The sequence below is a fragment of the Dermacentor albipictus genome, unplaced genomic scaffold (assembly GCF_038994185.2).
Source record: "Dermacentor albipictus isolate Rhodes 1998 colony unplaced genomic scaffold, USDA_Dalb.pri_finalv2 scaffold_12, whole genome shotgun sequence".
In the NCBI taxonomy this organism is placed as follows: Eukaryota; Metazoa; Arthropoda; class Arachnida; order Ixodida; family Ixodidae; genus Dermacentor; species Dermacentor albipictus.
Genome location: NW_027225566.1, coordinates 13,625,517 through 13,640,795, shown reverse-complemented (window position 1 = coordinate 13,640,795; position 15,279 = coordinate 13,625,517). Strand labels below are relative to the sequence as shown.

The window sequence follows — 15,279 nt, the reverse complement described above, 5'->3', positions numbered from 1 at the left end:
ATATCTCATCTATTCAGCACTTACAAAACCAAGCAATACGCATTATGACTAATAGTGGGTTTTTCACGAGTGCTACTCCTCTACTTCGTGAAAATACCATCCTTGTTGTACCGAACTGGTTGAAATATCATCTAATAATTATGTTTTATAAATAACTTACTAAACAGCTCTCATACCGATTCATTGATTCCAGGCACCTCATCAACAACATTATAGCAAGGTTTGCACGTAACTCTAATTTTCTACTACCTATGGTTCATTCTAACTATGGAAAAATGACATCATCATTCGCTGCTATAAAACTGTGGAATGGTTCACCCGTTAGCCTTGAACCTTCCTCCCCTCATACATTTAATCATGCTCTTAAGCTGTTTTATATGTGTGACTAAGTTTACGTCATTCATTACGCTGTATTTGTCATTTGTATGTACTGACAGTTCTTTATGCACTACAGGCTTATATAAATACAATTTGTTTTCATTTGTATTATTTTTCGATGTTGTATTTTCGCGATTGTGTTGTTTTAGTTAGCTTGCTCTTCTTTAATACACCTCTACATTGGTATGACTAACCGAGGGTCCCGTTGCAGCCCTTGACTTTGAGACCCTCGTCTGTATATTGTATCTTTCCAATGCATTGTATTTAAAGTACAATAAACTGAAACTGAACAACGCGAAGCATGAGGCTAACCGTATTGTGACATGTCTTTGCATGGTGCTGCTACACTGCTATGCTCTTGTTCTGTAAACCCACACGTGCATTCACAACAATGCATAGCGCCGTAGTAATACAGTGTACAACTGACAGTTCCTGGTAACAGAGCACCACTCTTTGTCCACTCTCACAGTTCCTTCGCACTTGTACTTAAATCTGCACATGCTATTTCCCACTTACTCATATCAGTGCCTGTTATGTACAATTTAAGGGCAATAGTACGTTAAACTCGTACAATACAGGAGGGGAAAACCTGAAGACACATCCAAGGAAATTTTGGAAATGTGTGCCTTGTCATGGCGCAAAATATGACGAGCTGAGTACAAAAGGCGAGACTAACCTGGTGCGAGTGTACTGGTGCTGACAGTTGCCATGGGCCCACGCAGCTCGTTGCCAGATTCATCCGCGGAACGCGCAATGGCGTAAAATACGATTGGTCTTCCCGGCTCGCCTGACACTGTGACGACAGCATTCATGCCGTCAAAATTTTCGCCACCGATGTCTATGTCCCGTTCTTCCTGGCCAGGGCCCCAGCCGTAGCGATATCCGACAGGAACGCCGTTCCAAGCCGCAGGTTCAATGATTTCTACTGTGACTGAGCGATCTTGAACCGAAGTCACAATCAAATCTCTTGGCGCAGACGGAGCTGTTGAAAGAAAGCAAACTGAAAATGCATGACTGGTCTCTCTTCCCCCTTTCTCAGGCGCTAGACGTCGGTTAGAAATACCAGGCCAAATTTTTACTTGAGTTTGCCAACTCTAGTTTATGAATGGTCAGCGTCCGTTGCTAGGGATTCGTTATTAGACAGCTTTAGTTGACGCACCGATTACGCTGAGCTCCGCTCAGGTTTCTCGCCCTGAGACAGTGCAGCGAACCGACTGGAGTTCGCATTTGATAAGCGCGCGTTGCCGAGGCACGAAGGACGGGTTGTCAGCTCGGATGCAAAGCAGCCGAGAAGCCAAGTAGACGCGCTCTCCCTTGCTCCGCTCAGTCGTCTTTTTGTAAGCGGGGCAAGGGACGTGATCTTCATTCCGCGGCCGGCATGAGCGCTGTGCGAAAGAGCACTAGTGTCCCCGCTAAAGGGATGTGTGGAATTTGCTAGCAAACGCCAGTCTGAGCAGAGCGCAGCGTAAGCGCTCACATAAAACACTCTGTTAATATTAGTGTTAGACTTTATTTCTATCGGCTTATACAAGACGAACGTTACGAGACTGTAACGTTAATCTCTATATAATCTAATCTCTCACCTGTCTAAGTTAACACCAGAGCGCGACTGCAGCATTTTCTAACAAAACGGAATCATGAAGTTCCACTAGGTGTATGGCCTTATCTTGAAGTTAAGCACTAACTTCAAAATTTGTTTGTGACAAAGTGCGACTAAAATGAGAAAAACGGAAATAGAACGCTGTTTACTGCTCACAATACTTCTAATGAATGGTCAGTGCTCTAAACTCGCGAATAAAGATCGGATAATTTTCGGAACCTGAATTGAAGAGCAGCAATCGGATGAGAGAAATATATACGTCTCTGCTTCAAGAGCGTAATGTAGCAAATAGAAGTTAACGCCTAAATGCAGTCTCAGGGAGAATTAACATTTCATAACTGCATTCCGCTTGCGTTGATTACGTTCATGATAGCTGTAGCATAGCTTTGCTCTTCTTTTTCCATCTTCGTACCGACTGTATTAACGCCTATAGTCACAAATGAATATCAATTGACTGGACCACTAAATATGAGGAATATTTTTATATGCACAGAAATTCTTCACCTCCTTGGTCAAAAGCAATGGGGTTGCAAGACCAGCAGGTAGCCATAAATATATGTACGAAAATGTCATGCTTCTTCATGCTGGGTATGCGCATAAAACGTTTAAGCAATCCAGGCAACGGCGGCCGCATTTTGATAGGGAGGAAATGCGAATATACCCGTGTACGTAGATTTAGGTACACGTTAAAGAACTCCAGGTCGTCCAAATTTCCGGAGTCCCCCACTGCGGCGTGCCTCATAATGAGATCGTGGTTTGGCACGTAAAACCCAATAACTTATTTAATCAATGTAACCTTTAACAGTTGCGTAAAGTATGTTGAGCCCGTTAACCAAATATCAAGACACTCATTATCAAGGTTCAACGGTGGGTGTCAGTAAGAGATGCATGCAATATTTTACTACCTTCCCGCATCTTTTACAGCGTGAAAATAGCTTTTTTGTGAAAGCATATACAGTAGTTATCGCCTTCATCGGTCATATCATCGGCTCGCGTTGCGAGCCAGTGACAGTAACCCTCCGTAAGTAGTTTATAAACATTTGTTCGGGCGGCCATTGCGCCGTCAAGGGCAGTGGTGGACATTCGGAAAACGTTAGCTCCACAACACCACCGGGGCATCTGAAGCCTTTTAATGTAGTTTTTAATCTGCCCCGCTTTTTTTTCGTATTGACTTTTCATGCATTGACTTTTCATGCATTAACTCGACTAGGTGCACATGCTTTCACCTAGTCGAGCACTTGCAAGAATAGTAACTTTAGGCCAGTCACGTGTGTCTCAGTCCTTTAGTGCTGCTAGTCGTGGGAGAACTTTCAAGCACCTGCTGCTTTACCATTAAATGGTTCTGCAATCGCACTGGAACAACTGTAATTGGCGAATCATGAGCGAATTTCTTCTGATACCTTCTGAGCAGCCCCATACCGATAGAAAATAAAGTCTGCAGCTAAAGGCACGTCCGATGATCCCTTCGAATTCTTTACAGGTATGTTATGCGGATTCGACAGCTTAGTTATGAACGTTAGAGCTATATTGTTGGTTTTGGCATGTGTCACGGTACGATACGTCGCGCATAAGCACGCTGAACCGCTCAATACACACTTCCCGCACGTCAACATTCCTCCTCGGTCTGTTTCAGTGGAGTGCACCCGAGTGAGCACAGCCGGAGCAGATTGGCCTGCGCATCAGTGCTGCAACAACTGCCGCGTCTTCTTCCACAGCGTTAACGTGCACACTCACAGGAAGAACAACGCATACCATTCCGTGCCTCTCGATGCAATGCCGTGTTACAACGTGTGGTTCTCGCAAATGTTCCAAAGAGGAAATTACGCTCCGCTTCCGATCCGTTTGAGTGACTGCTATAGGAATGCGTCGATGTTGCAATTGTTCGTACATTTTGCAATTACGAACATGTCCCCTTCAAACTAGCGATCCGCAAGTTAACAGAAACGCTAACTAACCCTAATCGGCAAAGCGCGACTCTTGGATGAGCAGGTAGCTCGGGTCATAGCCCTTGAAGCCGCCTTCAGTTCTTTGGCATTTAGGCGGAAGTATCCCTTATCCTAAAGTTGGCTTTGTTACTCATATGTAGCTCTTTCTTGACGTTTCTGGGGCAGAATGTGCTTTAATTGCACCACTTCGTAGACCACTAATAAAAACTAAGAAATTGGCAGCGTATGAGGCACTGTGCGTCTGCAGACCATTAAAAGTATAATTGGCTGCATCCGTGCACAATTATACTATGATGCGGCATCGTGTTCTTAGAGTAGTGAATGCTGTACGTGGTTTTCTGCGTAAACACCAGGGGTATTCTACGTGCACCTGCTGACTTCAATGGCAATCACTGCCAGCGCAGCTGAGCGCTCGCTTTTGTAACAAAGGGTTGTTCAAACGTGGTTGCATATTTTTTGTTTTATTTAGGTACGTGAAAGGCCGCAGAAGGCATTACCCAAGACAGGGGGGGGGGGGAGCAATACAAAAGCATTTGGTCATACACAAAAACACTTGACGATAAAAGGTAAAAAAGAAGGACGCCGACCATCAAAAAAATCCAAAAAATGCACGTTTCAGCTCCCCTAACGGGAGCCTTGTTCGCAGTGTAATCAAGGACGTGGGATGCAGTGTTTAAAAGGCTTCAAAATATGTCGTAAGCTGCGCGTGTAGATGAGGAGAAGGGCTCCGTTATTTCTGTTGAGTTTGCTATCTATTGTTTGTATCAGAAGGGATTCCAAGTGGTGTGTTGAAGACAAAATTTCTTTCCTCTTCTAATATCTTGCCGATATCCCCATCAATTTTGTGGCTCATGACACCTGCATTACCTGCATGTTCGGCCAAGGTGTTTTCTGCGCCTTTTTTCTTGTTTCCATCGTTATTATGTGGTTCAGCCGCTGTTCCAAATTGCCTGCCATGCCGATACATTTGCTATAGTAAACTTTTACTGCACAAAAATGACACAGGACTGAACTTTTCAAGCGTTAAAAAATACTATGTCATACCAACATGCCCAAGTATATGCTCTTTCAAGATTTATACGCAGTCGCAGTCTACACATGGAATCTGGTAGACGACGCAAGGAAACGTTTTTTCTGAAGCCTATTTGTCACGTGTACGGGCTGATCACGTAATTTTTGGGATGGCGTGTGGGCTACCTGGACATACCTGTGCAGAGCGCGGGCGAAACATTCGCTCAAACAGGGCACGCACGGTATAGCAGCGCGTTTTCTTCGGAAGACATGGTCAGGTTTTGGGGGCTGCGACAGAGAGCCTTCCATCGAGTTCTGGAACGACCTAGGGTAGCCGGATGCCCGGAGATTTTTCTGCACTTCTTGTAGGTCAGCAGCCCTGCTTCTTTGCGTTGTGCAGATGTGGTTCGTTCTGCCGACAAGGGAGGCGATCAGCTATCTCGCCCGATTTGTCGGGTGTACCTAATTAAAGTCCACATACCTGCATGTGTGTGTGCTCTTTCTGTGCACGCAAAATGCCAGGCGATGCCAGTAACGCTTCACAAGAACGTGCAAGAAGCGTAGCTCGCCGATTTTTCTTCCTCGACTGCCAATTGAAGAGAAGCTTCAATACAACTTAAATACGGCAAAAATGAGGGAATTTCTTCTCGTTGAATTCTGCAGAAAACATGGTCTACGTAATGTAGGAAGATCTTCGGTGGCGAGTTGAAAGAGGTGAGTGCCCAATGCTAAAGCCATTCGGTTGTTAGATTTGAAGCACATAGAGAAATAGAGGCACCATCGCCGTTTCTTCCTCTTACCTGCAGAAGGTGCCTTCCGAAGTGAAGTAAGTATTCTGTAGGCAGAATAGAAGTACCCTCTTTAGGTCAGGAACGTCGATGGGCATCCATTCTAGCAGTGTAGGGTCGTCTTCAAGGCCGACGGTGCAAGTCGGTGGCGAGTAGAATAGATACGCTTGTAAAAAGAAACACGACGTCGAACGAGACAAGCGCGTCATGATCGACCCGCCATGGTTGCTTATAGTGGCTATGGTGTTAGGCTGCTAAGCACGGCTACTGAATGTGGTGTGGTGGGTATGGTCACATGTTAAATCAACACGGCGCTGCAGCTGTACAGCGAGACGGGTCTTCTTCATAATCTCCCCCCGGACAAAAAGAGCCATACTGGCGACTTATGAATCGGGAGGCTCAGGGTCGTGGTAGGGCTTGAGATGCGAGACGGGGACAATGTCACGTCCTCGCTGGCGCAAGTCATCAGATGGTGACAGTGGCTGAATGAGAAAATTCATAGGGGATGTTCGCTCCAAGGCTCGGTAAGGCCCTTCGTATTTTGGGACGACTCTCGGGGAAAGTCCCGGTGTTTGGAAAGGGAGAAACCACCATACAAGAGAGCCTGGGGAAGGAAGCGAGTCGGTGGGGTTTTATTTCTGGCGCTGCTGTTGCTGTGCCGTAAAGGTGCGTGCATGCGGGCGGCATTCTTCGGCTTGTCGGGCGACGTCGGGCACAGGTAGAGACTCGGACGCACAAGGGTGGTATGGAAGGAGCGTGGCTATGGTATGCGTAGGTTCGCGGCCATACAGGAGGATGAAAGGTGAAAATCCCGTAGTGGCCTGGATCGCGGTGTTGTGCGCGAACGTGGGGAATGGAAGGATGGGGTCCCAGTTACCATGATCAGATACTACGTACATCGAGAGCATAACACCAAGTGTGCAGTTAAGTCGCTCTGTGAGCCCGTTATTCTGGGGATGGTGTACCGTGATTGTCCAATGAATAAAGTGGCATTTCCAAATCAAACATTTCACGACTTCGGAGAGGAAGATGCGACCTCTCTCTCTGCGGAGTTCTGGAGGTGCTCCGTGTCGACGGGCGATGCGATGTAGGACGAAAGAAGCTGCATCCCGCACTGTAGTACTTGGTAAAGCAGCAGCTTCGGCGTAGAGTGTCAAATGGTCAACAGCAACTACGATTCACCGATTGCCGCCTGGTGTCATAGGAAGTGAGCTGTACAGGTCGATGCCGACGCGATCGAAAGGTTTGGCAGGGCACGGGAGCGGCTGCAAGGCACCAGACGGCGTAAAGGCGGCAATTTGCGGCGTTGACAGTCAAGACAGCACCGAAGAAACTTTTCTACAAAATTGTGCATACCGCGCCAGTAGTAGCGGTGGCAAATTCGTTCGTACATCTTGAAAACTACGGCGTGGCCACAGTGCGGATCGTTGGGGAAAGAGACACATATTTGTGATGTTAAGCTGCGGGGAATCACTAGTAGCGTGATTGCGTGAACGAACTGCTTGGCGTTGGAGAGTTCGGCATAAAGGGATGATAGATGACCTAGATGAAAAATAACGGGGTTTTACGTGCCAAAACCACTTTCTGATTATGAGGCACGCCGCAGTGGAGGAATCCGGAAATTTTGACCCCCTGGGGTTCTTTAACGTGCACCTAAATCTAAGTACAAGGGTGTTAACGCATTTCGCCCCCATCGAAATGCGGCCGCCGTGGTCGGGATTCGATCCCGCGACGTAGGTCATCACAGAATTCTAAAATACCTCTGGAAATATGAATGTTTGTGTAGATAGACCTTCCTTTAATGCTGCGTGTTTGATGTGACCCTACAATGCGGGTCACCACTCCCTGTAACCGCTTTCCGAGCACTCTTGCAAATACCTTATTGTCGACATTCCTTAGTGATATTGGGCGGTAACCATGGACAGCTAGCAATTTTGCTGGGTCCTATGTGTCCGGTGTCAGCACTACGTGCAATGTTCGGAAAGACGGAGGAACCTGCTTTCGCGCGTAGGCCTCCGCAGACAATCCCAACAGGATCTCGCAGACGCCACTTTTTAATGCTTTATAAAAAGCCGCTCCGAGTCCATGAGGTCCTGGGGACTTGTCTACAACTAAATTATTTATGGCTCCTTCCACTTCGGCGATGCTCAGAGGCCACTCCAGACGCTTTGGAATGCCGTTCTCTAGTTGCAGTATGCCTGAACAGAAGTCCGTTTGAATTATTGTGTGACATCCTTAACAGTCCCGAATAATCCGCTATAATGATCAAGAAACGCCTGTTCGATTTCTGAGGTTGGCTCGGGATTTCATACTAGTATCGAATCATTGTGATTTCATTTTGCCTCGCATATGCCTTTCCGTCAGATAAGGCCCGTTTTGTCGGTGTTTCACCTAGAGACACCCTTTCAGCTCGTGCCCTCATAACTGCTACTTTGAGCTTCTCTTTTTTCGATAAGCTCAAGCTGGCTCTTGAGTTCCTTTATTTCTTTTGTTCGGCTCCCAAGTCTCGCGCTTTCCACGGTGTACAAGAAATCTTGCTCGCGTTGTATTTCTTTCTCTTTATTCCTTTCCTTAAATTTCTCTTTAGTTGCCTCTTCTATAGCGCTGATCTTCACTTCTTGTAAGTTCCTCATAATTCTAGCACGTTGCCATCTTCGGCCTTAATCAAATTATCAAACTTTACTTTCACAGTTACACAAAAGGACTCGTTCAGTAGCAGGCTATCGTTAAACTTCCACGTCTTGCAGATATATCTCGTGTTTTTTTCTTTAGTACCTAAACTAAATGTTACAAGCCTATGATCACTGTACCACACGTGTTTCATACTATAGCTGACGCACATCGGAACAAGCTCCAGAGCGACATAGTCTCTCTCGATCCTAACATGACTGCCATTGAAAACGTGTGAATGCGGGCACTCCAGTACTAGACAAGACATGACCGACGTCATCCACACGGCGCCACTGTTGCATTGCGCCACTGCCATCACAAACGAGCGACGGCGATGAAAAATTATGGGGGCACATAACCAATTGTTGAGATGTGCAAATGCGAAAGCATTACTGGTCGCCGAGTGTTTCGGTGTGTTATGTCACCGAGTTTAGTGTTGCGGCGAAATGATGGCGAGTTTAGTGCTGCTGCGTTATGTTTCCGAATATGATGCTGCTGCTTATCAGGTAGCAACAGAAGATTTACTAAAGGCAATTCTGCGTTTTCATCAACAGGACGAAATATCACGTGGAGCTGGAAATGGTATCAAATATTACATTTTCCCTAGTCCTTGGCAGCTATGTAGCAATGATAACGCTTCAAAAAGAAAGCGAACCCGTGCAATATGTCTGCAATATTGCGAATTTCAACATGATATGAAATATAATACTGAATTTTCGCATCATCATGGGTTATGACAACGGTGGTTGTTTAATTTATAAAAAGAAATGCACGCAAGGCGGCTTTCCCTACGCGTTGTCTGTAAGCAGCGAAGTGAACAGGAGGTGGCAGCGCCATCGCTTGCGTCGCCCAAGGGGCTCAAGCGGATACCTGTGATGCGGGCAACGTTATCGGTGATATTCGACCGCTTCTCAGCCAGCCGAGTCCAGTTTCAGCAGATAGCCATAACGCGGCCTAGAACCTGCATCCGTCACTGCTAGTAGGTCGCACATGTTCGCTCAATGTAGGAAACAAGCGCGTTGGCGCCGATATACGATGTCTGATGTGTTTCCCGGGGACACACCTCTTATCTAATCAAGCATAAGACGGCTTGTACGCAGCAGACGACGGAAGCGAGATGCATTTTCGATGGAATACTCGTACGTGTTGAGCTATCTGCTTTATTTTTACTGAGGAAAACAGTTGTGCTTTATCAAGAAGGTTAGGTCCAGTGCCTTCATTTATGTTTCTTAGGCAAACATCAACCTTGCGTCCCGTTACGAAACCAAAAGGGGTCATCAGTGTAATTTTTGGCGCGCCGCGTGTACGTCACGCCTCGAAGAAATTGGCGCAATGTCCAGAATGGAGCCTCCGCTTTTCTGCCGCTTCTTTTCTGCCGTCTCTTTCTGATGACGGCCGGGTCGCGCAATCAGCGGAGTAATACTCTCGCTTAAATATCCTCGAGGCTCTGCACATCGTTGGGATCTGCCAGATGGCGTATGATAGGAGTGACACCACACTCTAAAAACAAAGAGTTCCGGACACTCTCTTCGAGGGAGTATCTGCTCGCCGCATTTTTCGCTCTTTTTCGAGAGTAGATTGACTCTCTTTGAGATGGTATAATAACTCCTGCTAACAGAGTTCTATTACTCCACCGCAAGGGAGTGCTAGCACTGCTCCGCAGAGTGCTAAATACTCTCCCCACAAGGGCAATACTACTTCCCTAGTTCGAGTGCTTCTGCTCCTCCAAACCGAGTACTTCTACATCTTCAAGCCGAGTGTTTCTACTCCCCCAGAGTGCTTGTACTCCTTCAGAAGAGTGCTAGTACTTTTTACAATAGTGGGAAAGCACGGTGTAGAGCCATAGTCACATTAGAAGGGATTCGCAGTACTTACATGTGGGGAATAAGCAGCTCCTGCACTTATGCTTGGTGAATTGGATCTAATCTGTAGTCGCCGAGTTACTCAAATGAAACACTTTTTTATCTTAAAAGGTCAAAATGCTTATTGATCACTCACAAGACAAACTGAACAATAATTTCAAACGTACCGACAAACACATAAAATCAGATTACAATGATGCCCGCGAACTTTACAACACATCTTGAAAGAAACACCAGTATACTCTCTAAAGTTTCACAGGTATTAGTGTAGAAATATCCTTTATTTACAATTGGCTCCAGCTTCTCAAAAATAAAGTATACAACGGAAAGTTAAACATAGAAAACGCATGTGCAAAGTTACAAATAGGAGCCACATTACTGGCCAGCAAACGCATTTCTGCCGCAATGCACATGCACTTATATGGCAGAGGTTACCGGATGAGCTGCTAAGCATAGGTTTGGTAAGATAGATAAATTGTGCAAGAAATTTTTTTGGGAGCCGTTTTCTAAAACAACAGCCCATTTGATAACGTCCTGTACAGCGTATGTATGTTCCTTACTGAGACCACAGAGGCATTTAGAAATGTGTTGTATATTTTCATGTGAGGCTGCAGGTCTAGCTAGCTTTGCTTATATTTCACATAAAGTTATTCATGTTTGGACTGCACCCGATTGTTTCCAAGTGTGTCTTGTCGTGGTTCTGCACCCGGTCTCAAAGTGGTACAGCGGCATATTTGCTATTCGGTTGGCCTCCTCACGAAAGTAGTTTCCTGGTGCTGTTGGGATTCATCTGTTACACTTTCTCACTAATAGATAAAATTAAATTTACAATATTATCTAGTGTGTAGCAAATGTGTATAAAACTGCAAGGAGCATTGGCATCAAAATCTTGCGCATGAAATTTCTTGTCATATATGGTAGCTTTTCATTCCCATTACGGTAAAAATGCTCTACTTCTGAGCAGAATCTTGCCTAATTACATGATCAATTATTGTGACTAATTGAAAATGCAATCTAAGTATAGCATGGCTTCAGATGTGAACCAAAAATCAGATGTGATAAGCAACATAAGCATAAGACAACATAAGCATAAGTACAGGCAGAGAAGTGCATGAAAAGGACAAAGAAAGAAGCAAATCATAGATTGGGAAAGGCACGATCTTTTTTCACATATGCGTTCCATGCACGTGGGTTTTGCATGTGGCTATGCATATACTTGCACAATGAACCAACTACTTTAAAGAAATGCTTTTTACTACTGAAATAGTTAAGATATGCTAAAGTAAAAAAAATTATCGCGGTTCGCAGAATCTTGAAACAAGTACAAGTACAGTCTTGAAACAAGTACATATGTGTCTGGGAAGATTAATACATCGCCTCACTGTGCCCTCCATCTTAAGTCCAGAAATTTACCATGTGCAAAAATGCTTTAATTTAATTTTGCCTTATAAAAGTTATGGCTGCAGAAGCCATCAAACTAAGGGGATTTTGCTTGATAAACACTATATTTTCGCATCCGCCAATTCATGAACACGTGTTCCACTCAGATGTTCTCAGTTCTCTGCACTCAACACATCTCGGCCTCCACAAGCATACTTGGTTGGCAAGTAAACTGTGCTACCCTAATCAAGATATCAAATACCTACCAGAAGGTATCACATGACTATTTCACAGCAGAAACCACAACTTTACATTTTTAAAAATAATTTTGAATTGCAAGTGACTCTGTGGCGTTTAACTAAGACGTAAGGTGCGCACCACAGTGCACACAGTTAAAGGCCTTAACTGCTCCTTGCTTTCGCTTCGGGAGGCAGGAGCGGTTCTAAGGAACTGGTTTCTTGAGCATGCAAGTAAATGGTAATGACTTCTTAAACATGGGATACTATGCGCGCAATGCTTCCCCTTTCTGGAACATAAGAGGAAGTCATACTTCTAAAATTAAGTGTAAAATATAGATAAAATGGAAGACATGAAAAGCTGCCTGCTTCATGTCAGCATTTAAAATACAGGATGACCGTGGTTTGTATTTGTACCCTAGCATTCACATGCTGTTAAATAATGTAAGCACCTAATCAAGCATGAGCTTTTGGTTTTTATAGTGAACACAGACACCGTGCTCATTGCAAGTATGTATTATGTCACTGAGCAAATATGCAATTTTATGGTACCACTATTTTTTTTATCACACGGATATATCTGTTGAGAGGCAAGACAAAAAGCAGTCACATCTCACAAAACTAATCAGCTTTTTTAAACACATTTCTAACTTTTCAATGACACTTGCTCCTGTGCATTTGTCTCCAGAGGGCACACATGATCTTGACCTTCCCATCAGAGGCATTACATAAATATACCATGTTAAGATTACTGCCTAGAGCACATCGGAATTTGCATGTTGGTGTTACATACTGTATTTTGAAAGTTTTATTGACATTTAGTCTCATGGTACACCCGTATACCCACATTCTAGTTTTCTCGTCCAAATTTCATGGCAATGTATTTTCATCCCTTGGCGCGCGCTCCTCTGCACTACGTGGAGTCGCGCTGGGCTGGCTCTTTGACATCCTTGTGTACTTGCAGCTGCCTTGTTGCTTCATATAAAACGGGTGCCTGAAAAATATCATGCGCAATATCAACACGAGGACATGGTGTAAAACAATATGAAGACAGTAAAAAAATAAGGTCACAGCACGAAAAGAAACTCTTAGCTCTTAATCTTCCTACTGAAATGCATGCGAAACATCTAAATGACTGCAACATTGCACTCCTTAACTAACATCAATCTTGTAGCTATAAAGAAAAAAGAAATGACCGCAAGTTCACCCTCATTCCGCACCAATGTTACAATATTCCTACTGATAAATAGAATATTGCTCATTGTCAGATGTCATAAGTCTGTCATTAGTCTGGTGTGCGGGCAACAACACTTGGGACACATCCTAAGCACGTGCCCAGTGTGCCCCCTGCACCATCTCTGGTTGTGCCAGTGCCCAAGCCATAATTTCAGCATCATACCTGCAAACATGATGCTCAGTAGGGATGAAAATATTGTTCTACAGTTCAATGGATATGACTGGATGTGCCTACAAGAATGGGCAACAAGGCTTGTTATGGCAAGCTTACCCACATTTCCATACTAACAAGAAACAGTTCACTGCGGCCTGCAGCCATGCTTACGGCATGAACTTATTTTCATTTATGAGGTGCGCAATAGAGTTCATTTTGGACCGACTCACTACTGCTGCAGTTTAAAATCTAGCATTTTACACTATTGGGGGCATATGAAATTTGGAGATAGACCGCAGTAACTAGTTTATTAGACCAACTCTTTTTTTTGTGTACGACAGACGACTGGGAACACGGAATTGAAGCAACGTTTTAATTTGATAGTTTATCTCCACTAAAAATATTAAAACGATAAACACATCTTGATCTGCCATGCAGTAGCAAAATGCACTTATTACGCTTGTAACTCTCAGAGGAAGGGTGATTCATGTGTTCGTATGACATAACTGTGAAACGCCAACTCATATAAGCAGATGCACAGGCATCTCCGAAACAATAACAGTATGTAAAGCGTCCCTGAAATTGTAATTCCGCACAGCAGCCGTTATATTCGATGCCGATGCATAACTCGCTGCTTGAAAATTCACCGAGTTCGTAGACAGAAGCACCCTTTCAGATTCGCACCATGCTCGAGAACCGCAACAGGAGACATACAAGCGGCATATAGTCACACCATTTCAACACATGAGCAAAAACAGTTCAGTCATAGGGCTAAACCCCATGAGAGCGATCTTGTGTGCGACGGCGACGAGCGACGGCTTCGAGCGACAATACGGGCCGTCGCTTAAACAGATCGCTCGGTTCTATAAATCTAGAATTCGTGAGTCGTCGGCCGGAAGTGCTATGAGCGACTAGCCAATAGTACGAAGTCGGAACTGGATGTACATCACTTAAATAATACCGATTGCCGCACGGAACGAGCAATCGATTGAATTTTTATACGGGCCAGGATAAGAACCTACAACATCACCTTTAAAATATTTTATGCTGCTTTTATAGTAAAATACCTCAACTTAAATTACTATAGCACGCGCCACGCTAGATTCGACGCGTATTTGCAGCCCCCATGCCGGCAACCAGGGTCGCCAATTCGCTCCAACCACACGTAGCCAAATTTGCCTCCGTACTAGCCCAAATGTAGCGAAAAGCGAAACATTTGGGTAGCCTAAAAGTAGCCAAAAAGCTTTGTATTTTGTGAAGTCATTTCTTAAGCATATCTAATTTATTTTCGGCAAGAATACCTACATACTAATTTTTCCATGCATGACCACGCACGACCTCCGTGCGCGTCGTGACAGAGGCCATGCGGCACGGAAAACGGATGCTGCACAAGCGCAAGTGCAGAAGCGCAGGCATGCAGGCAAACTTATAAGGCAAATGCGATCCCAATTGCAAGTGCACTGTTTTATTTTTCCCAGAGCACCAAAAATTCACGAAAAGGACAACACGCAAACAGAACCGCGCAATAAACGCGCTAAGCAATCGCATGCATTCAGGAGTTGAGTATTATTACTAGTTTACAGCTCATGATAATTTCGCTTCGCACCACACAATGCACTAATTGAAAAGCTACAAAGAAATTGCAAGACCAAGTCTAATACAAGAGATGGCGGTTGGTGCAAAATCTAGTACGATATATAGACCAAAAAAGTATGCTATCATTAGGAATCGCAAGCTTATTGCGAAGTGGAATTGCTTGGTCCAGTAACAAAATGTCAAAGCTGAAACAGGACGAAAATTCTTGGCCCGGTTTAAAACCCTTGCCGCAGCCTCCGTTCCTAGCCAGGCCAAACTTGAGGTGGAAGAGCGCTACCAATGTCTCGTTCGACATTCTATTTCGAAGGTCGGTTTTAATGAGCGAGGCCTGGCTGAACACTCGTTCGACGGCGGTTGTTGATACGGATAGTGATAGCAAAGACAGTAGGAGGGTTTGGAGTTGTGTAGGGAATGGATGGCTG

General features: G+C 44.7%; 1 protein-coding gene across 1 annotated transcript in view; it reads right to left on the bottom strand.

The window, feature by feature from the left end:
* Window positions 1-15,279, bottom strand: part of LOC139051564 (protein sidekick-1-like) — a 155,294-nt gene that overhangs the window by 121,634 nt on the left and 18,381 nt on the right. The window contains exon 6 of the mRNA XM_070528529.1: window positions 1,055-1,456. Within this exon, the coding sequence (XP_070384630.1) occupies window positions 1,055-1,456 (402 nt within the window). The remainder of the gene's footprint in view (window positions 1-1,054; window positions 1,457-15,279) is intronic.